Source organism: Typopeltis vanoorti, chromosome 10, assembly GCF_054136105.1.
Source record: "Typopeltis vanoorti isolate ZY-2024b chromosome 10, IOZ_Tvanoo_1.0, whole genome shotgun sequence".
Taxonomy (NCBI): Eukaryota; Metazoa; Arthropoda; class Arachnida; order Uropygi; family Thelyphonidae; genus Typopeltis; species Typopeltis vanoorti.
This window is the reverse complement of record NC_143558.1, coordinates 98,933,011-98,956,619: the sequence shown is the minus strand read 5'-3', so window position 1 is coordinate 98,956,619 and position 23,609 is coordinate 98,933,011. Positions and strand designations below refer to the sequence as shown.

Below are 23,609 nucleotides of genomic sequence, written 5' to 3'. Positions count from 1 at the left end.
GATCTAAAAATCCCAAGAATATGGAACCTTTCTTCCTAAGAGTTACCTATAAACAGGACTGTAGATAATCCTAAATCTAATATAACAATTGTCATGTTAAAAATAGGACATCATTGTTACTGTAAGAAAACTATCTATATGAAAGAATGTTTCTCGGATGAATATAGAATACAGCTTTGATGTAGTTAATTTATTTTATTTCATTTATTTATTTATTGTAATTTTATTTTATTTTCACTAGAGGTCAAGCCAGTAGAATAACCGTTGATCAAATCATTGTTTCTTCAGCATACTGTGTGAAATGTAATTTAGCTTGTCTTTGTATATACACATAAACTCCTACCACTCCAGATGATGACCTTAATTATGAAGGTTGAAACATCGGGAAATTAAAATAATTATTTATAACATGGTTGTAGGGTCCATAATTTGTGTAAAATGAATATGTAGACACTAGTCTATTTTATCATTTACTACCATAAAATATACATAGATCGATTATAAAAAGTTAAGATTTATCAAAACTTACGCACACAAACATAGACCATACATGGCCATTTGCAGTCGAGAGAAATGCAAACAAATGTAAAGATGCAATATTAAATCATAACTGCATAAAATTAACTGTTAATTAGTTAAATTAATTAATTAGCATAAAGTAAAAATTTTATAACAATTCATTCGTAAGTGTGTAGGCTAGGCTACTGCGAAGCAATTGTATCGATTGCACTAGGCTACCATAAAGCAATCATATTGCTGCTGCTTCATTATGAATGAATCATTACACCGGTAAATAAATATGAATTTCTTTTTCACGTTACCTTTTCATTTTTAATGTCTAGTGTTAGTAATACATATAACATCTACAGTGTTTTGTATGATATAAGACAATATTGATGTAGGTACTGACAGGCATATGATTCTTCTTGTAAACAGACAACAAACTAACGGTATCGATAGATACAGTACTGTAAACGTATTTTCTCTTCCTTATGATTTTCTTTAATAACATTTTCTTTTCTCTAGCTTACTTTATTGTAAGAATATAGTATACATACCATACAAAATATGTGTTGATCAACTGTTTATGTTATCAGCAAGGTTTCTGGTCAACAGTAGGCTATTAGTAGTTAATTTTTTGGTGAGTCAAAAGAGTTATACGAGGATTTTCAAACAACGAGGGTGGTCGGTGCCCCTAACCCCCGCGTTGTTCAAGGATCAACTGTACTTTTTTATAAAATCATTTTTAGTGGCACTAGTGCAAATATAAGAAGAGTATTCAACAGCTGAATGAATATGATTTATATATGACCAACAGTTGTTCGGAGCTAAAACTATGAGCACGCAAAAAAAATTTGGTTTCTTGGTGACGAAGAGGAAATACTTGTAATATGCTTACATTATGAAAGATAAAAAAGTTAAACTTATCTGAAGAAGAGAAATGTCAATTTGTCTACGTGATTTGAGTATTATCAAAAGTAAGATTAGTAAAGGAGTTTATTTATTTATTTTTTTAATATTTTTTTGTGTGTGTGCACGCATGCAAGAGAGAGGGTTTCTTGGTAACGAAGAGGCAATACTTGTATTGTGCTTACATCATGAAAGATAAAAAAGTTAAACTTATCTGAAGAAGAGAAATGTCAAGTTGTCTATGTGATTTGAGTATTATCAAAAGTAAGTTTCGGAAAGGAGTTTTTTTTGTTTTTGTTTATTTTGTGTGCATGCACAAGAGAGAGGAATGAGCTTTTCTAGCATAGACATTAGAGGCTATTTAAGATATATTGGATGCTATCAAAAAGAAACTGGACCGAGCCAGATACTTGGCGACAGATCGAGTTATGGTCTCAAGCTACCAGGTGTCAGTGGCATAGACTGTTGAGTCAGCATGCTATGTGGCATTGAGCTGTGTGCACCAGAATGTAACACGTTATTCTTATCACATTTTTGTACTGTTCTGCAATTTCGCCATAAAATTAGAACAAGGGGCAAATGTAAAATTTTGTGCAAAACTGGGGAAATCAGCCACAGAGACCCTTAAATTATTTCATATGAAAATGAAGCCATAAACCAAAATCAGTGTTTTGAGTGGCACTCAAGTTTTAAGAAGGGCAGAACCAGCTTGGAGGATGATGAGAAGCTGGGATGACTACCCACCAGCACAACCTACAAAAATGTTGAAAAAATTCGACAGATCATCAGTGCAGATTGATACACCGCCATCCAGGAAGTTGCTGACAGAATTGGGATTTCATATGGAGCAGCTCAAGCACTCATCACCAGAGATTTGAACATGCATCACGTTGCTGCCAAGTTCGTTCCCCATCTCATGACTTGTGACCAGAAGGAACACCGAGAACATCTGTCAAGATCTTCATCAAAAGGCCATTGATGACTCAACCTTCATCTCAAGGGTAATCACTAGGGATGAGATTTTGGCTTACAGCTATGATCTGGATACAAAACAGCAATTGTTACAATGAAGAGTCCACATTTCCCAAGACCAAAGAAGGCAAGGCAAGTCAGAAGTGTGGCAAAGAGTATGTTGATTATATTTTTCAACATTAAGGGGATTGTATACTGAGAATTTGTCCCATCCAGTCAGACGGTTAATGCAGAATTCTACTGTAATGTTTTAAGGTGGTTGAGAGAAGACTTTTGTTGCAAAAGACCAGCACTGTTGCAAAGATGCAACTGGCTGCTCCACCATGACAATGCTCCCCACATACAGCACCTTAACAATGCAAGAGTTTTTGGCAGTCAACAGCATGGCAGTCATCCCATGTCCTCCTTACTTGCCAGATTTAGCCCCTTTTGACTTCTTTTTGTTTCTAAAAATGAAGCTGAAGTAGTGGTTCGACACTGTTATGGAGATTCAAGACAAATTGCAAGCAGTGCATGATGAACTTCAACAAAAAAAACTCTCAGAAAGCATTTAGAGCATGGTAAAAGCAGGGATCGCTGCATGAATTGGAATGGGACTACTTTGAAGGGATCCGAGTCCAAATTTAAACTGAGTAAGTTGTAAAGATTTTATTAGCCTAGATCAGTTTCTTTTTGATAGCACCTCATATTATTATTATTATTTTAATGCAACTCCCTCAAAACCATCATAAATAGTCATATGAAACTGGAGATTCAAACCCAGATCTTTCTAAGCGCAGTGCATTATTGATGCTGACTGAGACACAGTCAGAATCAACACAGACAGGATCCATACTGATCACCTATTAGTTTACATGTTTTCAGGTAGAATAAAGTTTGCTAATAATGGATTTCTCCATTACTTTAGAAATTACTGACATTAGCACAATAAGAAAGTAACTAGGCTAATTTCTAAGCTACAGCTAACCAGTGGAACAAGGATATGAAAGACAATACAAAACAGAAATCAACTTTGGAGCCCTGCTTTAAGAACAGAGAAAGTTCAATGGGGGCAGACGACATTTTGTATCCAGTGTATACAAACTTTTGACCTCATTCTTTCCTTTTAAAAAATAAATAATAAGGCACATCGTGGCATGTGAAATTAGGAAGGCATTTATTGAAATCAAAATCACTGCAAGCAGTGGAGGAATAATGCAACCAAAACACATTTTCAAAAATACATACAAACCACAGGCCAACATGTCTTTACATTGGATTATCTGCGGTGATCAAAATATATGCAAATTTTTTTATTTAATATTCCTCCAAGTTTTTTGAGGAATAACGAATCAAAATCATCCAGAGGTAGGTAAAACATTTTGTAGCAGGATTTAATAACATTTTCTGCTTCGTGTGCATGTGTTGTGTCATTCCATCTTGCTGACTGATTCATTTATGTTGGTTAATTGAACTTATCGTTATTTCCTTAAAATTCCATTTTTATTTGTTACATGTTGATACTGATCCAAATATAAATAAATTTATATTATCCTGCACCACTTTATATTCAGATTAGTCTATATATTGCAGAGGAATCAATCATCAACTAACATTTACAATCTCACTTTTCTACAGGCCGAGGTTAATATTATATTTTAAGGCTTCCGCAAGGTCCAATAAATTTTTATGAGCAGTACAATGAAAGAAAATCAGGCAAACATCAAATTGAATTCAATAAAACAAAACATTTAATGCAGGGTTATATAATATGTACATCTAGGTATAATTTTCTAAGCAAGATAATCTAATTGAACAATATTCAAAATATCTCTGAGACACTAGTAGCCACTCGGTTTGGTTTAAAAATTAAAGTTACATTTACAGATCTTATTCTTCAACACTTAAATACTATTATCACAACTTGTCTCTATTCAATGAGATATTCAATACTTTTATACATCAACTTAGTTCAAATACTCATAACGAACATAAAACATTAGGCATCAAAACATTCAGCTGTCAATTCTATATTCTTCCGAATAATTGAAAATGGTTCACACAGTTCAATGTTCCAGAATTTTACAGTAATTATTCTTAAGGTAGAATTCTTTAATTCTCTCTTAGTCAACAAACACTTAATTTAATTATGAGGCAGTTATCATTTCAAGGGGGGAAACAATTTAAAGCTCCTTACTTCGGCTATTTTTAGTAGAACATCACAGTTAATGTTAAGATATAACAGGTGGAGCTAACTCTTATTTCTTCATGCTGAAATATAAAAAAGACTGCTCTTACCGGGTTACACCTTTTACACATTGGATTCACTATAGGCACACTTAAAACTGTAGTTAACTATTACTTTGAAGTAACACTATTCAAAAGAAATCTTCACTGTAATAACTGAAATATTAAACAGAGCTTCACAAGTCATGATGCACTCATTTTAGGTAATCTATTTATTCCTTATTTTCTTCTATGCATTAAATTCAGCTTTGCACTATTCTTCCTCAAAACAAGTGAAATCCGTCGTAATTTTAGAATTCCGTAGAAATATTCTGAATTGCCTATTAATTTCCTGGTCCTTTCTTAATCTATTTATGGCATTTCCCAAATCCCCTTACTGCCACCCGTTACTTCACTCCTTGTCCTGAACACTTCTCCCCTCTCTTTGCTTTCATTTTCCAATTAAAACCGTTCATTCTTCCCACCAAAACCCGGTTCTAGCCAGTTCAGCTTACATCTACTGGCTTCACTCCATATCACAGCCGTTCACGTTCTAAACACACGCTGACTAAAACAAACTCTGTTTCTCCTTTAGCAGCCAATCAAATTCAATCAGAAGAATTACATAAAATCACTCTTACGTACAGAAACAAAATAAAAGGATATTTTACAATTCATATAATATACATTTAAATATGATAAATACTAATTCTTATAATATATTTGCACAGCTTCTTATAATATTAACACAGAAATAAATAAAATAAATTGAATGACATTTTAACACAGAGTTCTTTCATTACTAATACATATCTCAAAATTATATAATTAAACAATAATAAACAAATTCAAAGTAATTACATGAATAATAATTTACAAGCAAGAGATTGACATCAAATAATATTTACAAGTCTTGCTTAAGTTATAGCAGATTATATTAAATGCGAATGAAGAATTATAATTCTCAAATATCTTCATTCACAATTTAACACATGCGAGCACAATAAGAAATTACCATGCTAATTTCTAAGCTATGCAACTTGAACATGAAGGAAAACACAGACATGAAAGACAATACAAGAAAGAAATAGCTTGATCCTTTTGAAATCATATAACTACACAAATGAAGAATAAGAACTGCAAAGTTCATCCCACTTTGCCAGCCTGTTAGACAAGTCTTTAATAGCAAATCAGCAATTGAAAATCATTTACCTTAAGGTAAATGATTTTCAATTGCTGATTTGCGATACCACTATTCAATTTATTAGAGATACCTTAAAACTATAGAGAAGGGTCCTAGATCTTAAACCATAAAAGATTGCAACTGCTTAGATTTACTTTTCTTTTTTAATGGATGAATCCCAAAATTTGCTTTAAAAAAAATTACTAATTAGCAAAATTAAAAATAAATAATACTAAATTCTTTACTGCATCTAATGTACTTACCTTCATAATTGGGAATTGCAAGGTCACTGCTTAATATGCTGGTTATGGAGGTCTTGGCTTCGATCACTTGAACACAACAAGGTTGGTCAAATGAAGACTAGGAATGGAGCTGTCATCAGCAAAACTACAGGTATTTGTTTTAAGAATACTTGTGCCATAACATTTCTTAAAATTCACACGATAACACAAGAAAAGAATGAATAATAAAATTTTTTTTTTTAAAAATCAATGTAATTTGATCTGAAAATTAAAAATCTTCATTCTTTTCTGGTGTTATCACGTGCATTTTAAGAAAAAACTATGGATAGCATTTGTAGAGAAGGTTGCGAATATATAGGGAAAAGACAATGGGATGAAAGTACACAGCTCTAGAATTGTTTGGCAAGTAGGCTTCTATGTCAAACCAATTCAACAGCCTGGAAATATTCAGGGCCAATCAGAGTTTTGTTTCTCCAAATCTTTTTTTTTTTTTTTATGGCCTGTGCCCAGAAGCAGAGCAGATCTGCCTCTGGACACAGTTTGCTAAATAAGTGTTGGCTAGATCTCTTACTCTGACATTTGTGATCACCAACTACGTAATTGGTGGGCCTTCAATGTATTGAAGAGGATAGACATAGTGATGACCTTCTCCATTTGTTTGAGACAAATCAGAATGAGGCAATGGGACACAAGTTTGATGGCTGACAGTTAGATATACAAATTACTCCTCCCATAAATACTATTACAACAGACAGTAAATATTAGATCAACTTTACTTCATGACTTCTCCTTTGCTCTTTCTCATTCCCTTGCTTTTTTTCCCCCATTTCTTGGGATGGTATCATTCTTCAATACTTGTGCCATGTTACAGCCCCTGAATTTACCTAACAATATCCCATTGACGAGACCTCAATAAAGTTCGAAACCGGTCTGGGTAGTGTGACCTTTCCCTTAATGCATAGCATTATACATGTCCGCAAGGAGATGTGCTTTGCATTATGGGAGATACTAAGACAAGGAGTGATAAGAGCTAAATCCACCTTTACCACGAGTGGCTTCAGTCCTGATGATACTTCAGGCGCAAACTTTGTTTGCTTACACTTGGATAAAGGATTAAACTAAATTTATTATAGTCTAACCAAGTGGGGGGAAAAAAAACTTCCAACTCCAAATATCCCAAGTGTCTCCATTCCCCACTCCTCAACTGTTGGTGTTGTACCTACTTCATGCATACATAGAAACATATGAAATTACATTTAGCACTGGATGTTTCCAAATGACTTACCTGATGACAAAATTCTTTCACAGTTCGTTCACCTTCAATAAAATGCGTGAAAAAAATTTCTTCTTTTTGTAAATGACCAGAAGTCAATAACCTTCACAAGGGGAAAAAAAAAAGAAGATATTGTGCACATTGCAAAATTATAATGCTTCTAATAGAATAAAACTTTATAACCTCTAAGGCAAATAAAATGCCTTATTTTAAACAAGATGAACTTTATAAAAAAAACTAAAATATGAAAAATCATGTAACTTAACTAAGAAATTTATTCAAAAATATTGGAGAAACAAATGTAATTACATTTTGCACTGGAGTAAAGAAATATTTTTCTCCTGAATTATAAAAATTATAAATTCATAAATTATATTATATTATTATTTATAAATTACAAACTCCTAAATAGAGCTTCATAGTAGAAACAAAACCAGAAGAAACAATGAAATGCTAATATTTTGCTGGTTTTCTAACCAGCATCACCAGAGCACAAATTATAACTCTGGTGACACATAGAACTCATTAGAATGTTACAAAAGCAATTCAAATTGTAAAAGATAAGGAACCAATGTCCTAACAAGATTCTAGGGGCTGGATAATAGTGAAGTTAATTTGGAGAAGTTTGTGTTGGTGTGGTCTTTGAATGACTGTCTCCCAGATCTTTTGAAAAATAATAGCCATACTTATTGTAGTTAGTAGAGTGATTCACAGCTGATACCAATTCTAAAACTAGTCTCTCAGACCCATAACAACTTCTGTGTAGTACAGATGTCTTCTTCCATTTAATCCTGCATGAAGGAATATCTAAAGCACAGTCTGCCAGTCCTGACTTGAATTAGAGATGATTGTGGATGCAGTTATTGTCCAAACAATCAATATTCAAAAATACACTTCACCATAGAAAGAGAAACTATCTCCCTTTCCTAGACAAACTAGTGACACTACCAGATGGTTCATTACTCTATTGTGTTTATAGAAAACATACACATAACGGAAGATACTTGCATAAGCAATCTTTTCAACTGAAGGTGAGTTAGCCAGTCTCTTATACAAAAGTATAGGATTTTCCTTCTGATAAATTTCGGTTTTTCATTCCTCAAAACAGACAAAACTGGCCATGAGAACACAAGCAATACACCACCATCCATCCTAACAGTATGACATCCTCAAAACACTTGCACACACAGCCAGGTGTATATGTTCTAATGGCACAACCTTGGAATCTGAACTTCGGTATCTTCAGCACACTGTTTTTAAACCCCATAAAATAAAATACTGCAGGCTCCATCCCTCCTACAACCAAAATACAAGGTCACAACAAAACCATTCCTATACGTTATGTTAAAGGTATATCTGAAAAGACAACTAAAGTTCTCTGCAAATGTAATCTCCTTACTACCTTCAAAACCACACACACACACACACACACACACACACACAGCTAGCTAATTTTATCCTTTCTCCTATGGATCAACATCATCCTTTTGCACATTTTGGTGTGTATAAATGTCATTGTGCTTGCAGCTCAGCCTACTTTTGGACAGATTGGTAGATCTGTTAGCATCTGCAATCATCTGTATGGCAAGTCTGGACTGGCAGACCATGCTCTGGATATTCCCTCATGCAAGATTAAATGGAAGAAGAAAAACTGTGCCTATATAGAAGTCACTACAGGTTTGAAAGACTATTTTTAGAATCAGCATCAGGTATAAAGCACTCCTCTTGCCTCAACAAGTATGGCTATATAAACTAGAGAGTTTATGAGAATATAACTCTCTTTATTTCAATAATTTATTCATGCATTGACCAAGAGTTCATTTATGAATAATATAACCTTCTGACATCCATGATACTGATTGTAAGGTTTTTGCTCTCGTCAGGTTTCTGGCCAGTCTGATGAGAACCAACAATTCAGAACAACCATCAGGTCACCAAAACTTAAAAGCACCAATAAAAGGCAACTATATGGGCTCCTGGACAGAGTCCATTTCTTTTAAGTAGTTCTAATCTAAGGCAATTTCTATGCTGAAGTTATATTCTCAAACTCTGTAAATTTCAAAACATTAATTTTCTATCTTATCGGATTATAATATTAATGGATTAATAATATCCTTATAATCTACAGCACTGTTTTTTCCACTAAAATTCACAAAGACAATAATGTAACAAATTTATATTATTAATTATTATTTGTAGACTGCAGAAACTAGCAAACAGGAGAAAGAGGGGTGATATGATTGAGACTTACAAACTTCTAAAAGGGCCATACAGAATTTCAACTGATGGAATTTTTCAATTTATGGAGGGTGGGGAAAGGACAAGAAGGCATCCTTGGGAGCTGAGAATGAATGCTGCTAAGAAGGGAGTGAGGACTAGCATTTTCTCTCATAGGGTGGAGCATGATTGGAATGGATTGCCATTGGATGTTGTGAGTGCAAGCAGTAGTGCGAATGAATTCAAGAATAAGTATGATAGCTGGTGTGTGTAGTATGTGGCTTCCCACAATAAGTCCCTGACTCCCGGGAGGTCTTGCTTAATAATAATCATCATAATATCTACTAAGGAAAACATCAATCAAGTGAAATGAATTAACAACTTAAACTTCAAAGTTTATCACTAACTTATGTGTGGTTCAAAATAATTTGTAAACAGAGTAAAACTTGCAACCTATTTTAATTCTTAATTAGTAAATGCACAAAAGCACAAACTTTTTTTTTTTTTTAACAACAGTATGATGTCAGTAACAAAACTCGAACCATAAGATTTTTTTTATGTCTAGTCTGAAACAAATGTGTGTACTATATACATGCATAATAAAATTTCTGACGTTTTACTGATCATCTCTTCCCTTTCTAGTTCATCTTAAGTCCTAATTTGGAACCATCTGTTGAAAGAAAGGAAGAAAATCATGTCACAGTACATGAAACAACAACAATTTGGTACAACAGTGGGACTAGTTTAAAAAAAAAAATTGTAACAGACATCACAAGGAACTAAAGTCCTAATTTGGAACCATCTGTTGAAAGAAAGGAAGAAATCAAGTATTAATTAAATCTTAAAATGACAATCCCCCAGATTTTTGGTAAATTTATACAGCCATACTTGAGGTTTGAAGTATCTTTTAAAGCTGCTATTGATTCCAAAAACAATCTCTCAGACTTATGACTTCTGTGTAGCACTTTTGTTTTCTTCTATTTGATCCTGTATGAAGGGGTATCCAAGGGTTATTGCAAGTTGGGTCCGCTAGACCCGACTTGCCATAACAATAGTGCCGGATGTATTTTTTACGTTCACCAAGGCAGAAGATATCAACAGTTCTTCCTGTCTGTCCATAATAAACCAGGTCACAAGAATAGGGCACTTCATAAACTCTTGGATGTGAGAATGTGATAAAGAAGAGAGTTTGTCCTTAGGTGAATGGATGAGAGTTGCCAGTAGCTGATATTTATCATTATTATTACCCCAAGACCCCATGGAGTCAAAGACTCATCTAGGAGGTCCATTTGTAATACATACATACATATGGCTCATCATACCATACCTTAAACATATTCAAATTCTCTGCAGTCACCACACTCTCAGACAAGGCATTCCAATCATTCACAACTCTGCATGGAAAAAACCTGATTCTCACTCCCGTTACATCCTCCCTATACAGCTTCCAGGAATGACCTTTTGTTCTCCCCTGATCTCTCACCATTTCATGAAAAACCTCTTCAACAATGATCCTATAACAACCCCTAACCAACATGTACATCTTTATCACATCCCCCCCCCTCTTCCTCCTATCCACTAGACTCTGTAATTGCATCTTCTCAACCTTTCCTTGTATTCAATATTCCAGATCAGAAACTACTAACTTAGTCAATCGCCTCTGGACCCTCTCCAATTGGCCTTTTGAAAACCAGGTTACCAAATCTGTGCACAGTACTCCATGTGTAGCCTAATCATGCCTTATAAAATGCAACAAAAATCTCCATACTTCTCCATAGTAAAGTCAGTATCCTCCACTTAATTCCAGGATTTCGTTCTGGTGTTCTTTTCATTCCATGCATGCTTCGATTTTTGATTGTCAAGAAGTGAGAAAAATGAGCCACCATTAAGTGTTGTAACTTGAAAACAGCAAATCTTGCACACTTGAAGGGTGCAAGAAAGCATAAGCTTTTCATCGCAAAGTAAGTTTTTCACATCATGAATACATTTAAATTAAATTACAGTTATAATATCCAATAATTTTTTTAAACAAATCAATTCATTCATTCAGTTCAATATCATCCTTATTATCCATATATTACAGTATGCACGACATATGTAATAGACAATCTATTATTTTAAAAAAATGAATTATACTCTTCTCATAATAGAATTTTATTAACAAAATAAACCGGTAATTACAAAAACAAAATTAAAATTGGCAGAATTAATAAATATTGTAGTACCTGTATACATTTTATTCTTCCAACGCCTTTATCCTTTAAGTGGGTGCACAATATTGTAATATAGCATAGCCTTAACACATTTTCACAGCTCATAATATGAATTAGTTCAGTGTAATTAAATGCTTAAAAATTTTACATAATGAAAATACTTTTTAATACTGCTATTTAAAAAATACTATTTCAACATGGTACAACATGACAAAATTTCATGACGGCTGGAGCGTCGCCTGGATAAACAAGGCCCCTGTTGTTTTCGCCAGGGAACCAGGGCGAACAGCGAAAAGTCAGCTACTGGAACAAATCTGAAATCACACCCTAACTTAACGTCACCAGAGTTAAAGATCAGTACTATCAACATAAGAAAGCCTGAATGGCAAAGAAATGGAGCTAGCTGAGGAATTAGATAAGTACCAGATTGACATAAGGGTGGTTGAAACAAAAAAGACAAAAACTGGTGAGATCTTTCTGAGCAAAAAATACAAAATGTTATATTCAGGCAATAACAATCAAGGAAAAGAAGGAGTAGCCATAGTATTCAACACTAAACACAAAGCTAATCTTCTTGAATGGCAGGCAGTCTCAAGTAGAGTGATGTGAGCAAATATCAGAATGGGGAAATTGGACAATAAGACTTATTTGTGACTATGGTCACACAGAAAGTTCTACCAAGGTAGAAGTGGAAGAATTTTTTCATGCTTTAGAAAAAGCAACTGACACAATGAAAAAGGAAAAGTTGGTCCTTGTCGGGGATCTAAATAGCAGAGCAGGAAATGATTGTGAGACACAAAAATATTTTGGGAAAATTAGGAGAAAAGAGCAAAGCTAATAATAATGGCAAATATCTGTTGGATTTCTGCTCAGGACATGGCCTGGTTATTACTAATAAAATGTTCCAACATAAAAATGTGCACAAATTCACATGGAGAGAAGAGGCAAGGAATAAGAAAAGTCTCACTGACTATGTTATTGTCAATAGTGATGTTTTCTTAAGGTGCAGGACACCAGTGTACAGAGGATTTGAAATTGGAAGTGATCAGTATTTAGTCTTGAGCAGGATAAAATTGAATTTCTTATTGAAAAGAATAACATGTAAGAAAGTTTTAAAGCGAATAAAAGTTGAGCAGCACTCAGATGTGAACCGTAGACTAAAATACACAAAGATTATTGAAGAAAAAATGAAAGAGTTTGAGAACAGGAACCAAACCTAGGAGATTCAGTGGCAAGCCTTGAAGAAAACCCTGATTGATTCAGCTCTAGAGAGGCATGTGGTGAGGTAGTCTGCAAGGATAGAAAAATCAGAACTCCATGGTGGACACAGGAAGTTAAAGAGGCAGTGAAGGAAAAGAAGAAAGCATATCAAAAGTTCCTGGCAAATAAGTCAGCTTGTGCTCTTAGAGAATACAGAGACAAATGTAAGAAAGCTAAACACTGTGTAAAACTAGCTAAACAAAAGTCATGGGAGGATTTTGGCAAGAACATACAAAATAAATATCAAAAAGGTGGCAAAATATTCTGGAGGTTGTTGAAGAAGCTTAGGAATAGAGGAAAGAGTGCTGTAAAAGGTGACATGAAAACAGAAGAAAAAGATATCCTTGAAGTATGGAGTAATTACTTTGAAAAATTGCTAAATGAAACAAGCAGTGATAGCACAGTGGTAAAAAAACACTCAATGGGCATATAGTCAGAAATACATATCGATACTTGAAGTAGAAAAAGCTATCAAAGGCTTGAAATGTGGAAAGGCAGCAGGAGTAGATGATATTCGATCAGAAATGCTGAAATATGGTGGTATAAAAGTCTTACAGTGGCTGCATTGCATAGTTCAGAAAGCCTGGACAGAGGAACGAATTCCTGATGATTGGAGTAGAGCTCTAAGAGTACCCATATATAAAAAGGGAAAGAAAACTGAATGCGAGAATTACAGAGGTATTTCCCTACTGAGCGTTCCTGGCAAGATCTATGCAAGCATACTTGAGAAACGGTTGAGAAGAATTGTGGAAGAAAAGCTTGGTGAAGAACAAGCTGGATTCAGGCCAAATAGAGGCTGTCAGGATCAGATCTTCAATTTACGACAAATAGTTGAGAAAGCATGGGAATATAACAAAGATCTGTATTTAAGTTTTGTCGATCTGGAAAAGGCATAAGACAAAGTGCGAAGAGAGAAGCTATTCAATATGCTACAGTTATATGGTGTCAATGGAAAATTATAGCAAGCAATACTTAATCTTTATTTGAGTTGTAAGATGACAGTTAGAATTGAAGTACAGGAAGATGGTTTAATGTTAAATCTAGCGTGAGACAAGGATGTACATTATCCCCTCTGCTATTCATTATCTCTATGGATCACATTATGAAGGAAAGTGGTATTAAACATGATATCAGAATTGGAGATGTTAATATCAGCTCTTCGCTTTATGCAGACGATGTTATACTTCTAAATAAATCCGCTACAAGTTTGCAAGATTCCCTGACTAAATTGAATAACTGTTGTAATATGGTATGAAGGTCAGCAATAAAAAGACAAAGACAATAAAAATAGGTAGAATCGTTGAAAATGTCAATGCATTGTGAACGGAGAACCTCTGGAACAAGTAAAACATTTCAGCTATTTAGCACAATTTTTAGTGAAGATGGTAAATTAAATATGGAAATAGACAAAAGAATCAACAAAGCTGGTATGGTAGGAAGTCAATTGAATAAATTTATATAGAATAAGAGAGAAATTAGTCAGAACACTAAATTAGCGGTATAGAAGACAGTGTTCAAACCAGTTTTAACTTATGGATCTGAGAGCTGGGTCAGAAGTAAAACACTTGACCAAAGACTAGAGACTGCAGATATGAGAGTTCTGAGAAAGATTAGAGGCATGAACAGATGGCATCAATGGCAATATCATATTAAAAACGAGGATATTAGGAAAGAACTTGACATTGTCAGCATTCAGGAATGTGTTAGTAGAACTAATTTCAGGTGGTATGGTCACTTAAAATGAATGGGCGAGGAAAGATTAGCAAAACAAGTGTTCTCTGCCAGGTTGGCAGGAAAAAAACCCAGAGGAAGACCAATATACTGGTGGAAAGATGTAAAAAGTGCATTAGAAGATAGAAATATAAGATCTGATAATGTTGGAGTCTTGACAAGTAACAGACTGATTTGAAGGAAAATTGTAGATAGGAAGTTAGTAATGATCTAAATTTTTCATGTAGTACTATCATATCCTGTACACCCCTTGAGGGTACATGTCAGGAAATTGATAATGATGATGATGATGAATTATTTTGCAAAGACAAGTCAAGAACCAGATCATGTGGTGTATCATGAAAAGTGAATCTGGCTCCACATTACCTGCTTTCTTGATTTGATAAATTTCATCGTCTTTCCTATTATTGTTTATGGATAATTTATATAAATTCATCCTTCATTATGATCAATAAATGAAAGAAAATACAAACTGGGTTATATATATAAATTTTAAACTTCTACATGATAACTCTTAACATCAGTACAAATTTAAAAGTGAAAATACAACTGTGAAACTTTACAACTCGTGGCACTGACTAGATTTCACTACGGATTCCAGCTATGTTTGAATAATTTATGTTTACTTTAATATTAGTGCTTAAAGATGATGAAGCATTACTTGATACTGCTTTTATCCACATGTACTTTAGTTCATTCCACAATTGTCAAATTATTTTAAATACATTAGAATTTATGTGCAAGTGTGAATTTGAAACACATTGCAAGAGTTACAATTGTTAGTACATGTAGTTGTCCTCTATTCTTCTGATATATATATATTATTTATCTTGAAGAAATGCCTGATAATTACCTGAAACAACATGTTATAGAAGGAACCAAGGGCCTGAGTGCTGGATCTGGTAATAGCATCAGAAGATATATCCATAACCAAGGTACACTCTGCCCCCAATTGGGAAGACTGACCATGCAATCTTGTTCTGGGAAATTTCTTAACAGTGGAATTCTTTGTCAAGAAAGGGTTTATGGTGAACTATAAAGCTGGTAATTATGACAGACCTACGAGGCATCTTAGGCAGTGTCATAGCTTGAGAAGCTGCAAGGAAAGAACAACAATAGTGCATTGGAGGTGGTCTGGGACGGTTTAAGAGAAGCAATTATCAGACTGCATACCTAAGGTCAGGAGAATAAACTAGATGAGGATTAAGTAGGTCAGTAGTGATATAAAGCAAGAACTGCAAAAAAACACTGGAGGAAATATATAGAAGGTGATAAGCATACTCATGAGCAGCAGGAAGCACAAGCAACAAGGGTGAATAGTATTGGTAAGAAAGGCCAAAAGGGGTGCTTAAGGGTCAAAGCTATATAACTGAGAGGAGACCTTCATATAGCCTTTAAAGGAATGCAGAGAACAGATCAGGGCTTCTGACCTAATGTCCAATCCTCACCTTCTCGTGGAGAACCCTGTTAGGTATCTACCTGGATACTGAACGAATGAGGATGGGCTGGCAATTTGGGATTTAGCTGACCAAATTGTATTCTTATTGGCTTAAACCAAAATAAAAAATGATTGTACAACATGACAGAATTTCATGATGGCTGGGGCGCCGCCCAGTTAAACAAGGTCCCCGTTGTTTTCATGAGGGAACCAGTGCAAACAGCGAAAAGTCAGCTACTGAAACAAATCCTAAAACCCACCCCAACTCAACATCAACAGAGTTCAAGATTGGTATTATCAACATAAGAAGTCTGAATGGCAAAGAAATGGAGCTAGATGAGGAATTGGATAAGTACCAGATCGACATAATAGGGGTTGCTGAAACAAAATGACAAAAACTGGTGAAATCTTTCTGAGCAATAAATACAAAATGCTATATTCAGGCTAGATCAAGGGAAAAGAAGAAGAAGCCATAGTATTCAACACGAAATATGACACTAATCTTCTTGAATGGCAGACAATATCAAGTAGTGATGTGGGCAAATATGAGAAAGGGAACTGGACAATGAGACTTATTTGTGCCTATGGTCCCACAGAGGGGTCTACTAAGGTAGAAGTGGAGGAATTTTTTGAGGCTTTAGAAAAAGCAACTGACACAATGAAAAAGGAAAATTTGGTCCTTGTTGGGGATCTAAACAGCAAAGTAGGAAATGACTGTCAGACATACAAAAATATATATTGGGAAAATTTGAAGAAAAGAGCAAAGTAACAATAATGGCAAATACCTGTTGGATTTCTGCTCAGCACATGGACTGGTTATTACTAATACAATGTTCCAACATCAAAGTGTGCACAAATTCACATGGAGAGAATAGGCAAGGAATAAGAAAAGTCTCATTGACTATGTTATTGTTGATAATGATGTTTTCACCCTGGTGCAGGACACCAGAGTGTACAGAGGATATGAAATTGGAAGTGATCACTATTTAGTCTTGAGCAGGATAAAATTGAACTTCATATTGAAAAGAAGAACACATAAGAAAGTTTTTAAGTGAATAAAAGTTGAGCAGCTCTCAGATTTGAACTGTAGACTAAAATTTACAAACATGATTGAAGAAAAAATGAAAGAGTTTGAGAACAAGAACCAAAAATTGGAGATTCAGTGGCAAGCTCTGAAGAAAACACTAACTGATTTGGCCAGAGTGGCATGTGGTGAGGTTGTCTGTAAGGCTAGAAAAATCAGAATTCTATAGTAAACAGAGGAAGTTAAAGAGGCAGAAAGAAAAGAAGAAAGCATCAAAAGTTCGTGGCAAATAAGTCAGCTTGAGCTCTTAGAGAATACAGAGACAAATGTAAGAAAGCTAAACACTGTGTAAAACTAGCTAAACAAAAGTCATGGGAGGACTTTGGTAAGAACATAGAAAATAAATATCAACAAGGTGGCAAGATATTCTGGAGGTTGTTGAAGCTCAGTAATGGAGAAAAGAATGCTGAAAAAAGGAATTAGACATGATAAAGGTGAAAGAAAACTGGAGAAAAAGATATTCTTGAAGTATGGAGTAATTATTTCAAAAAATTGCTAAATGAAATTAGCATCGATGACAGCACAGTAATAAAAAAACACTGATCAGGCATGCAATCAGGAATGCATATTCATACTCTAAGTAGAAAAAGCCATCAAAAGTTTGAAATGTGGAAAGGCAGCTGGAGTAGATTATATTTGACCAGAAATGCTCAAGCATGAAGTTATAGAAGTCTTACAGTGGCTGCACTGCATAGTTCAGAGGGCCTGGACAGAGGGACAAATTTCAGATGATTGGAGTTGAGCTCTCACAGTACCCATACATAAAAAGGGAAATAAAACTGAATGCGAGAATTACAGAGGTATTTCTCTACTGAGGGGTCCTGGTAAGATTTATGTCAGTATACTTGAGAAATGGTTCAGAAGAATTGTGGAAGAAAAGCTTGGTGAAGAACAAGCTGGATTCAGGCCAAATAGAGGCTGTCAGGATCAGATTTTCGCTTTAAGACAGATGGTTGAGAAATCGTGAGAATATAACAAAGATCTGTTTTTTTTAGTTTTGTAGATCTGGAAACAGCATATGACAAGGTACCAAGAGAGAAGCTATTCAATACGCTACAATTATATGGTGTCAATGGAAAATTATAGCAAGCAACACTTATTCTTTATTTGAGTTGTAAATCAGCAGTTAGAATTGAGGGAAGTACAGGAAGATGGTTTAATGTTAAATCTGGTGTCAGACAAGGATGTACATTATCCCCTCTGTTATTCATTATCTATATGGATCACATTATGAAGGAAAGTGGTATTAAACCTGATATCAAATTGGAGAATGTTAATCTCAGCTATTTGCTTTATGCGGATGATGTTATACTTCTAAATAAATCTGCTACAAGTCTGCAAGATTCCCTGACTAAATTGAATAACTGTTGTAATAGATATGGCATGAAGGTCAGCATTAAAAAGACAAAGACAATGAAAATAGGCCAAAACATTGAAAATATCAACTGCATTTTGAATGGAGAAACTATAGAACAAGTAAAACATTTCAGCTACTTAAGCATGATTTTTAGTGAAGATGGTAAATTAAATATGGAAATAGACAATAGAATCAACAAAGCTGGTATGGTAGGAAGTCAAATGAATAAATTTATATGAAATAAGAGAGAAATTAGTCAAAACACTAAATAAGCTGTATACAAAGACAGTGTTCAAACCAGTTTTAACTTATGGATCTGAGAGCTGGGTTAGAAGTAAAATACTTGACCAAAGACTAGAGACCGCAGCTATGAGAGTCCTGAGAAAGATTAGGGGCATGAATAGATGGCATCAACTGCAATATCATATTAAAATCGAGGATATTAGGAAAGAACTTGACACTGTCAGCATCCAGGAATGCATTAGCATAGCTAATCTCGGGTGGTATGGTCACCTGAATGGGAGAGGAAAGATTAGCAAAACAAGTGTTCTCTGCCAGGTTGGCAGGAAAAAAACCCAGAGGAAGACCAAGATACTGGTGGAAAGATGTAAAAAGTGCCTTAGAAGATAGAAATATAAGATCTGATAATGTTGGAGTTTTAACAGGTAATAGGCTGATTTGGAGGAAAATTATAAATAGGAAGTTAGTAATGATGTAATTTTTCATGTAGTACTATCATATCCTGTACACCCCTTGAGGGTGTGTGTGTGTGTGTGTGTGTGTGTGTGTGTGTGTGTGTGTGTGTGTGTGTGTGTGTGTAAATATATATCAGGAATTTGATGATGATGATGATGCGAAAAGTCAAATCAGATTATGAAAGAAAATTAGCTAAGCAGGCCAAAGTAAATCCAAAAGTTTTTTTTTTTTTTTATGTAGTGAGTAAGAGGAAAAAATGACAATGTATGATGACTTGAATCAATGTCAATCAAGTCAGCCAATGTACTACATGAATGTGCAACAGAACTGGCATTGCATCTGATGAAGTTGTTCAATCTAAGTCTCAGCTTAGGCAAGGTTTTGAGGGACTGAAAAGAGGATAAGATAGTTTCATTAAATAAATAAAGGTGGCACCAAGACAGGAGTAGCAAACTACAGATCAATTAATATATCAGGAGTGGTTGTTATGGTATTTTAAAAGTTGATTAAATGTAAAATCCAACAGTGAGTGGAGAGGGATACAATAATCTATAGTGGACTGCATGGCTTTGTAAGGGATAAGTCCTAACTTAGTAATTTACCCACATTTTAAAATAAAGAGAAGTAGAATTGGATCAAGGAAATGCAATACCATGATACTGCTGGACTTTGCAAAGGTATTTGACAGAATACCACACGGAAAAGTTGGAACAAATAGGAATGGATGTCTAGCTGGTAGCATGGATTTGGGTTGGGAGGGGGGGGGGGGGGTCTGACAGACATCAGCCAGAGAGCAGTATATGGTGGAGTGGAATCTAGGATAATAAGGATGACTAGTGGAGTACTTCAGGGTTCTGTACTAGGACCACTAATCTTTAATTTGATTTTTTTATACAGAAAAAGATTTAAAGTGGGGGGGGGGGGGATATTCAGTTGTTTGCTGATGGTTCAAAATAGGGAGAGCAATAATGGGTGATGTAGATATCCTGTAGGATGATTTAAATAAATTGGCATTGTGGGCAAAGGTTAATGACAGTCAATTTAAAGTTACAAAATGTAAGGTTATGCTTTAGTTTGATAACGTTGCATACTGTGTATAATCACAGAAATGGTACTGGAATGCAGGAAATTGATGAGGCTAAGAACTTATGGATAATGGTGGACAAAAAGTTGAAGTTTAGAGAGCATATTACAAAAACTGGTAACAGCTCAAAGGATTAAGCACAGGAAGGTCCTTAATTCATCTTCTAAACCAAAGCATTCTGAATTATGCAGTGCAGTCGTCTTAAAACTTTTGGAAAACATCCAGAATATCTTTATCATTTGTTTTATATCTGTCAATCTGATTCCTATTCTTTCCTCCATTTTAAGTTTTTCACTAGCCCTCCACAATGTTTTTTGCCATCTACGACATTTGTCTAAGAGAACACTGATTTAGTGGTTAAAATCTTTCTGTGTAATTTCTTTTCTTCCTCAGGATAGCTTCTTGAGTACAAACTGGGTTTTTAATTTTCTACTTTTGCAGACAATTTTGCCACACATCTCCTTGGTTGCACTTATTTTTCCAATTTTCTCAATAGACATCTAAAAGTTTGATTTTTGTTTTCTATCTTCTTTATTTTTTGTAGCATTCCTAATATTTTATCCTGCAGACAATATCTTTGATTCCTTTTACAGTACTCTTTCCTTCATTCCTAGGCATTTTTTCTAACCTACAGAACATTTTGCCACCTTCTTGATATTTATCTTTGGTATTCTTACCGAAGTCAAAGTTCTTCATCTTTGGTATGTTTTTAAAACTTTCCTACAAATCTGCTGTTGTATACTAATATGAATTTATTGCAAAGAAGTAATAGAAAGAGATCATATCCTATTTCAAGTATCTTGTAAACTTTTGCGTCCTTGCCCATTCTTAACAGATCACTATCAATAACATACCAACATTGTTGCACGTATTCTTCCTCTCTATGCTCATATTTGCATTAGAATATATTATTAGTAATGACTAATTCACATCCAGAGTAGAAATTCAACATGAATGTTTTCTGATAATACTGGATAACTCCAATTCCTATCTTCCCATTTTGTTTGAGTCAATGTTTGTACTGTTCTAGTCTTGTTTAACAAAGTAATGTTTTAAGTCAGCAGGATTTTTCATTATGCTATACCACCAGAGTGCATATAGCAGTCACTTATACAAAGAAAAATGCTACTAACAAGGTGCACCTCAAGAAGAGATAGACTCAACTGGGTAAGTAGCCCTGTTAGGTTCTCTACATTTTTTTGAGTTTTTGACAAAATTCGATATTCTGAAATATGGATCAAAGAAATTAAGTTCTGCAAAATTTCAGTTTGGTTTAAAATGGTGTACTTTTAATGAGCATTCCAGTTTTATTTAAAAACAAGTTAATAAATAACAAGAAGTTCACAAGAATTTGATTTTGTCATTTGAATTTATTTTTAAGATAAGGAAAACAAAATGGAAATAAACAGCAATATGAAAACTATAGTGTAAAAGTGAATTACTCACCTCATATAAACAACAATATAATCTGAATAGCCCTGGTCATTGAATATGCCCAATAACTCCTCCAAACTTATTTGGTTTTCTATTTTGTTCAATACTTCCATGAACTAGAACATATTTAATATGTATATATATATAACTATTATAACAATAACTGATCATAATATAATATAAGAACATAATATAAGAGATATATTTCATATAAGCATATGCTAATACTTAAGGTCAGCAAAACTAATGAAATGGAGATACCTGTTAATGACATATTTTATAATGATCATTAACTGGTATAATTATAAAGGTATATTATAAGATAGTGAAATGCAAGAATAGTACTTTTTTCTTTATGTAGTGCCAGTCTTTCATTTCACTATTTTATAATATTAACGTCACTTTGTTATCAGAGAGAGAGAGAGAGAGGGGGTTATTTTCCATTCTTTCATTAAAATTATTGAACACTAAATTCATTAACTAAATGTAATATGCATGGCAATTCCATAGCATTTCCATAAACAAAACAATAGTATTTTACATGCAAATATTTTTCAACCCAAGATGTCCGTAGTAAACCTAGGCTTTTACTACAGTGTTGTACAAAGGCATGGCCATCTCATTTCAATTAGTAGGGTTCAAGATGGCGATAATTCAACTCATGAATCACTAACCTATAAAAGCTAACACCAGCATAAATGTATCAAGGAATAGTATAATCAATTTAAAGAAACCGGCAATGTTGGGGGGGGGGGAACCAGTGGGCACATTTATGAGTCACTTTGATGAAATCAACTACCCATGTCAGTTTGGAGTTAGACATTCCTTGGTTTATTCCTATAATTTGCAGACTGTTCAAGCATATCACCAAAACTAATAGGCAAGCCCATTTTGAATTAATATGCTGTGCAAGAAAAGATAGAAAATACATAATTTCCTCAACACAGTCATATTTTCAGATGAAGCAAAATCCACATTTCAGGGAATATAAAGAAGTGCAACTATTAAATTTGAAGCTCTAGTTTAAACAATGAATATGTACATCCTGAAAGGACCTCTCCAAAGTGAATATGTGGTGTATACTTCAACACAGAAGAACCACTTCTGTATTCTCCCTTCTGATAGAAAACAGAAAGTACTATTTGTATTATTATCTGAGACCTCCAGGGAGTCAAGGACTCATCGAGAGAGGCTATAAATCATCGAAAACCAGCTGTCATACCTTCACTTAAATTCATTCACACTAGATGCACTCACTACCCCTAAAGGAAAACTATTCCACTCACTCACTGCTCTCTCTGGGAGAAAAACCTAGCTTTTATCCCATTCTTGACTTGTGAACAAACTTAACTTCCACGGATGCCCCCATGTCCTCTCCCCACCTTCCATATAACGAAAAATTTCATCAGATCATATCCTATAACATCCATTCAAAAGTTTATAGACCTCTATCAAATCACCCATCTTTCTCCTGTTAACCAGAGTCTGCAATCCACATACTCACACTCCATCCTCATAATCTATATCCCATAATCCAGATATCATCTATAGACAAATTCTTATCCAGGTTATGCAACAGCTCTTCAACCTCATTTTCATGAACCTCTAACTCTTCATCTAATGTAGCAGTAACACTCTGCATCATGTTACATACACCTGGCTGATATATCTTAGCAAAGTGAGCACTCATTAACTAAACAATCTCATTTGCTTCTGAATAAAAAATAACTTTATTGAATAAAAAATAACTTTATTTTTAATTTTTTCACATTCATTCTTTCTTTTGCTTGCAGCATAACAATAAAATTCT

At 34.3% G+C, this 23,609-nt stretch overlaps 1 protein-coding gene across 2 annotated transcripts in view; it reads right to left on the bottom strand.

Annotated features, from left to right (window-relative positions):
* The window catches only part of LOC150102626 (ubiquitin thioesterase OTUB1), a 120,971-nt gene that overhangs the window by 8,476 nt on the left and 88,886 nt on the right, over positions 1–23,609 (bottom strand). For both annotated transcript variants that reach the window (XM_090399018.1, XM_090399019.1), the window contains exons 6-7: positions 21,812–21,915; positions 7,298–7,388 (exon numbers count right to left, since the gene is read on the bottom strand). In XM_090399018.1, the coding sequence (XP_090255144.1) occupies positions 7,298–7,388; positions 21,812–21,915 (195 nt within the window). The remainder of the gene's footprint in view (positions 1–7,297; positions 7,389–21,811; positions 21,916–23,609) is intronic.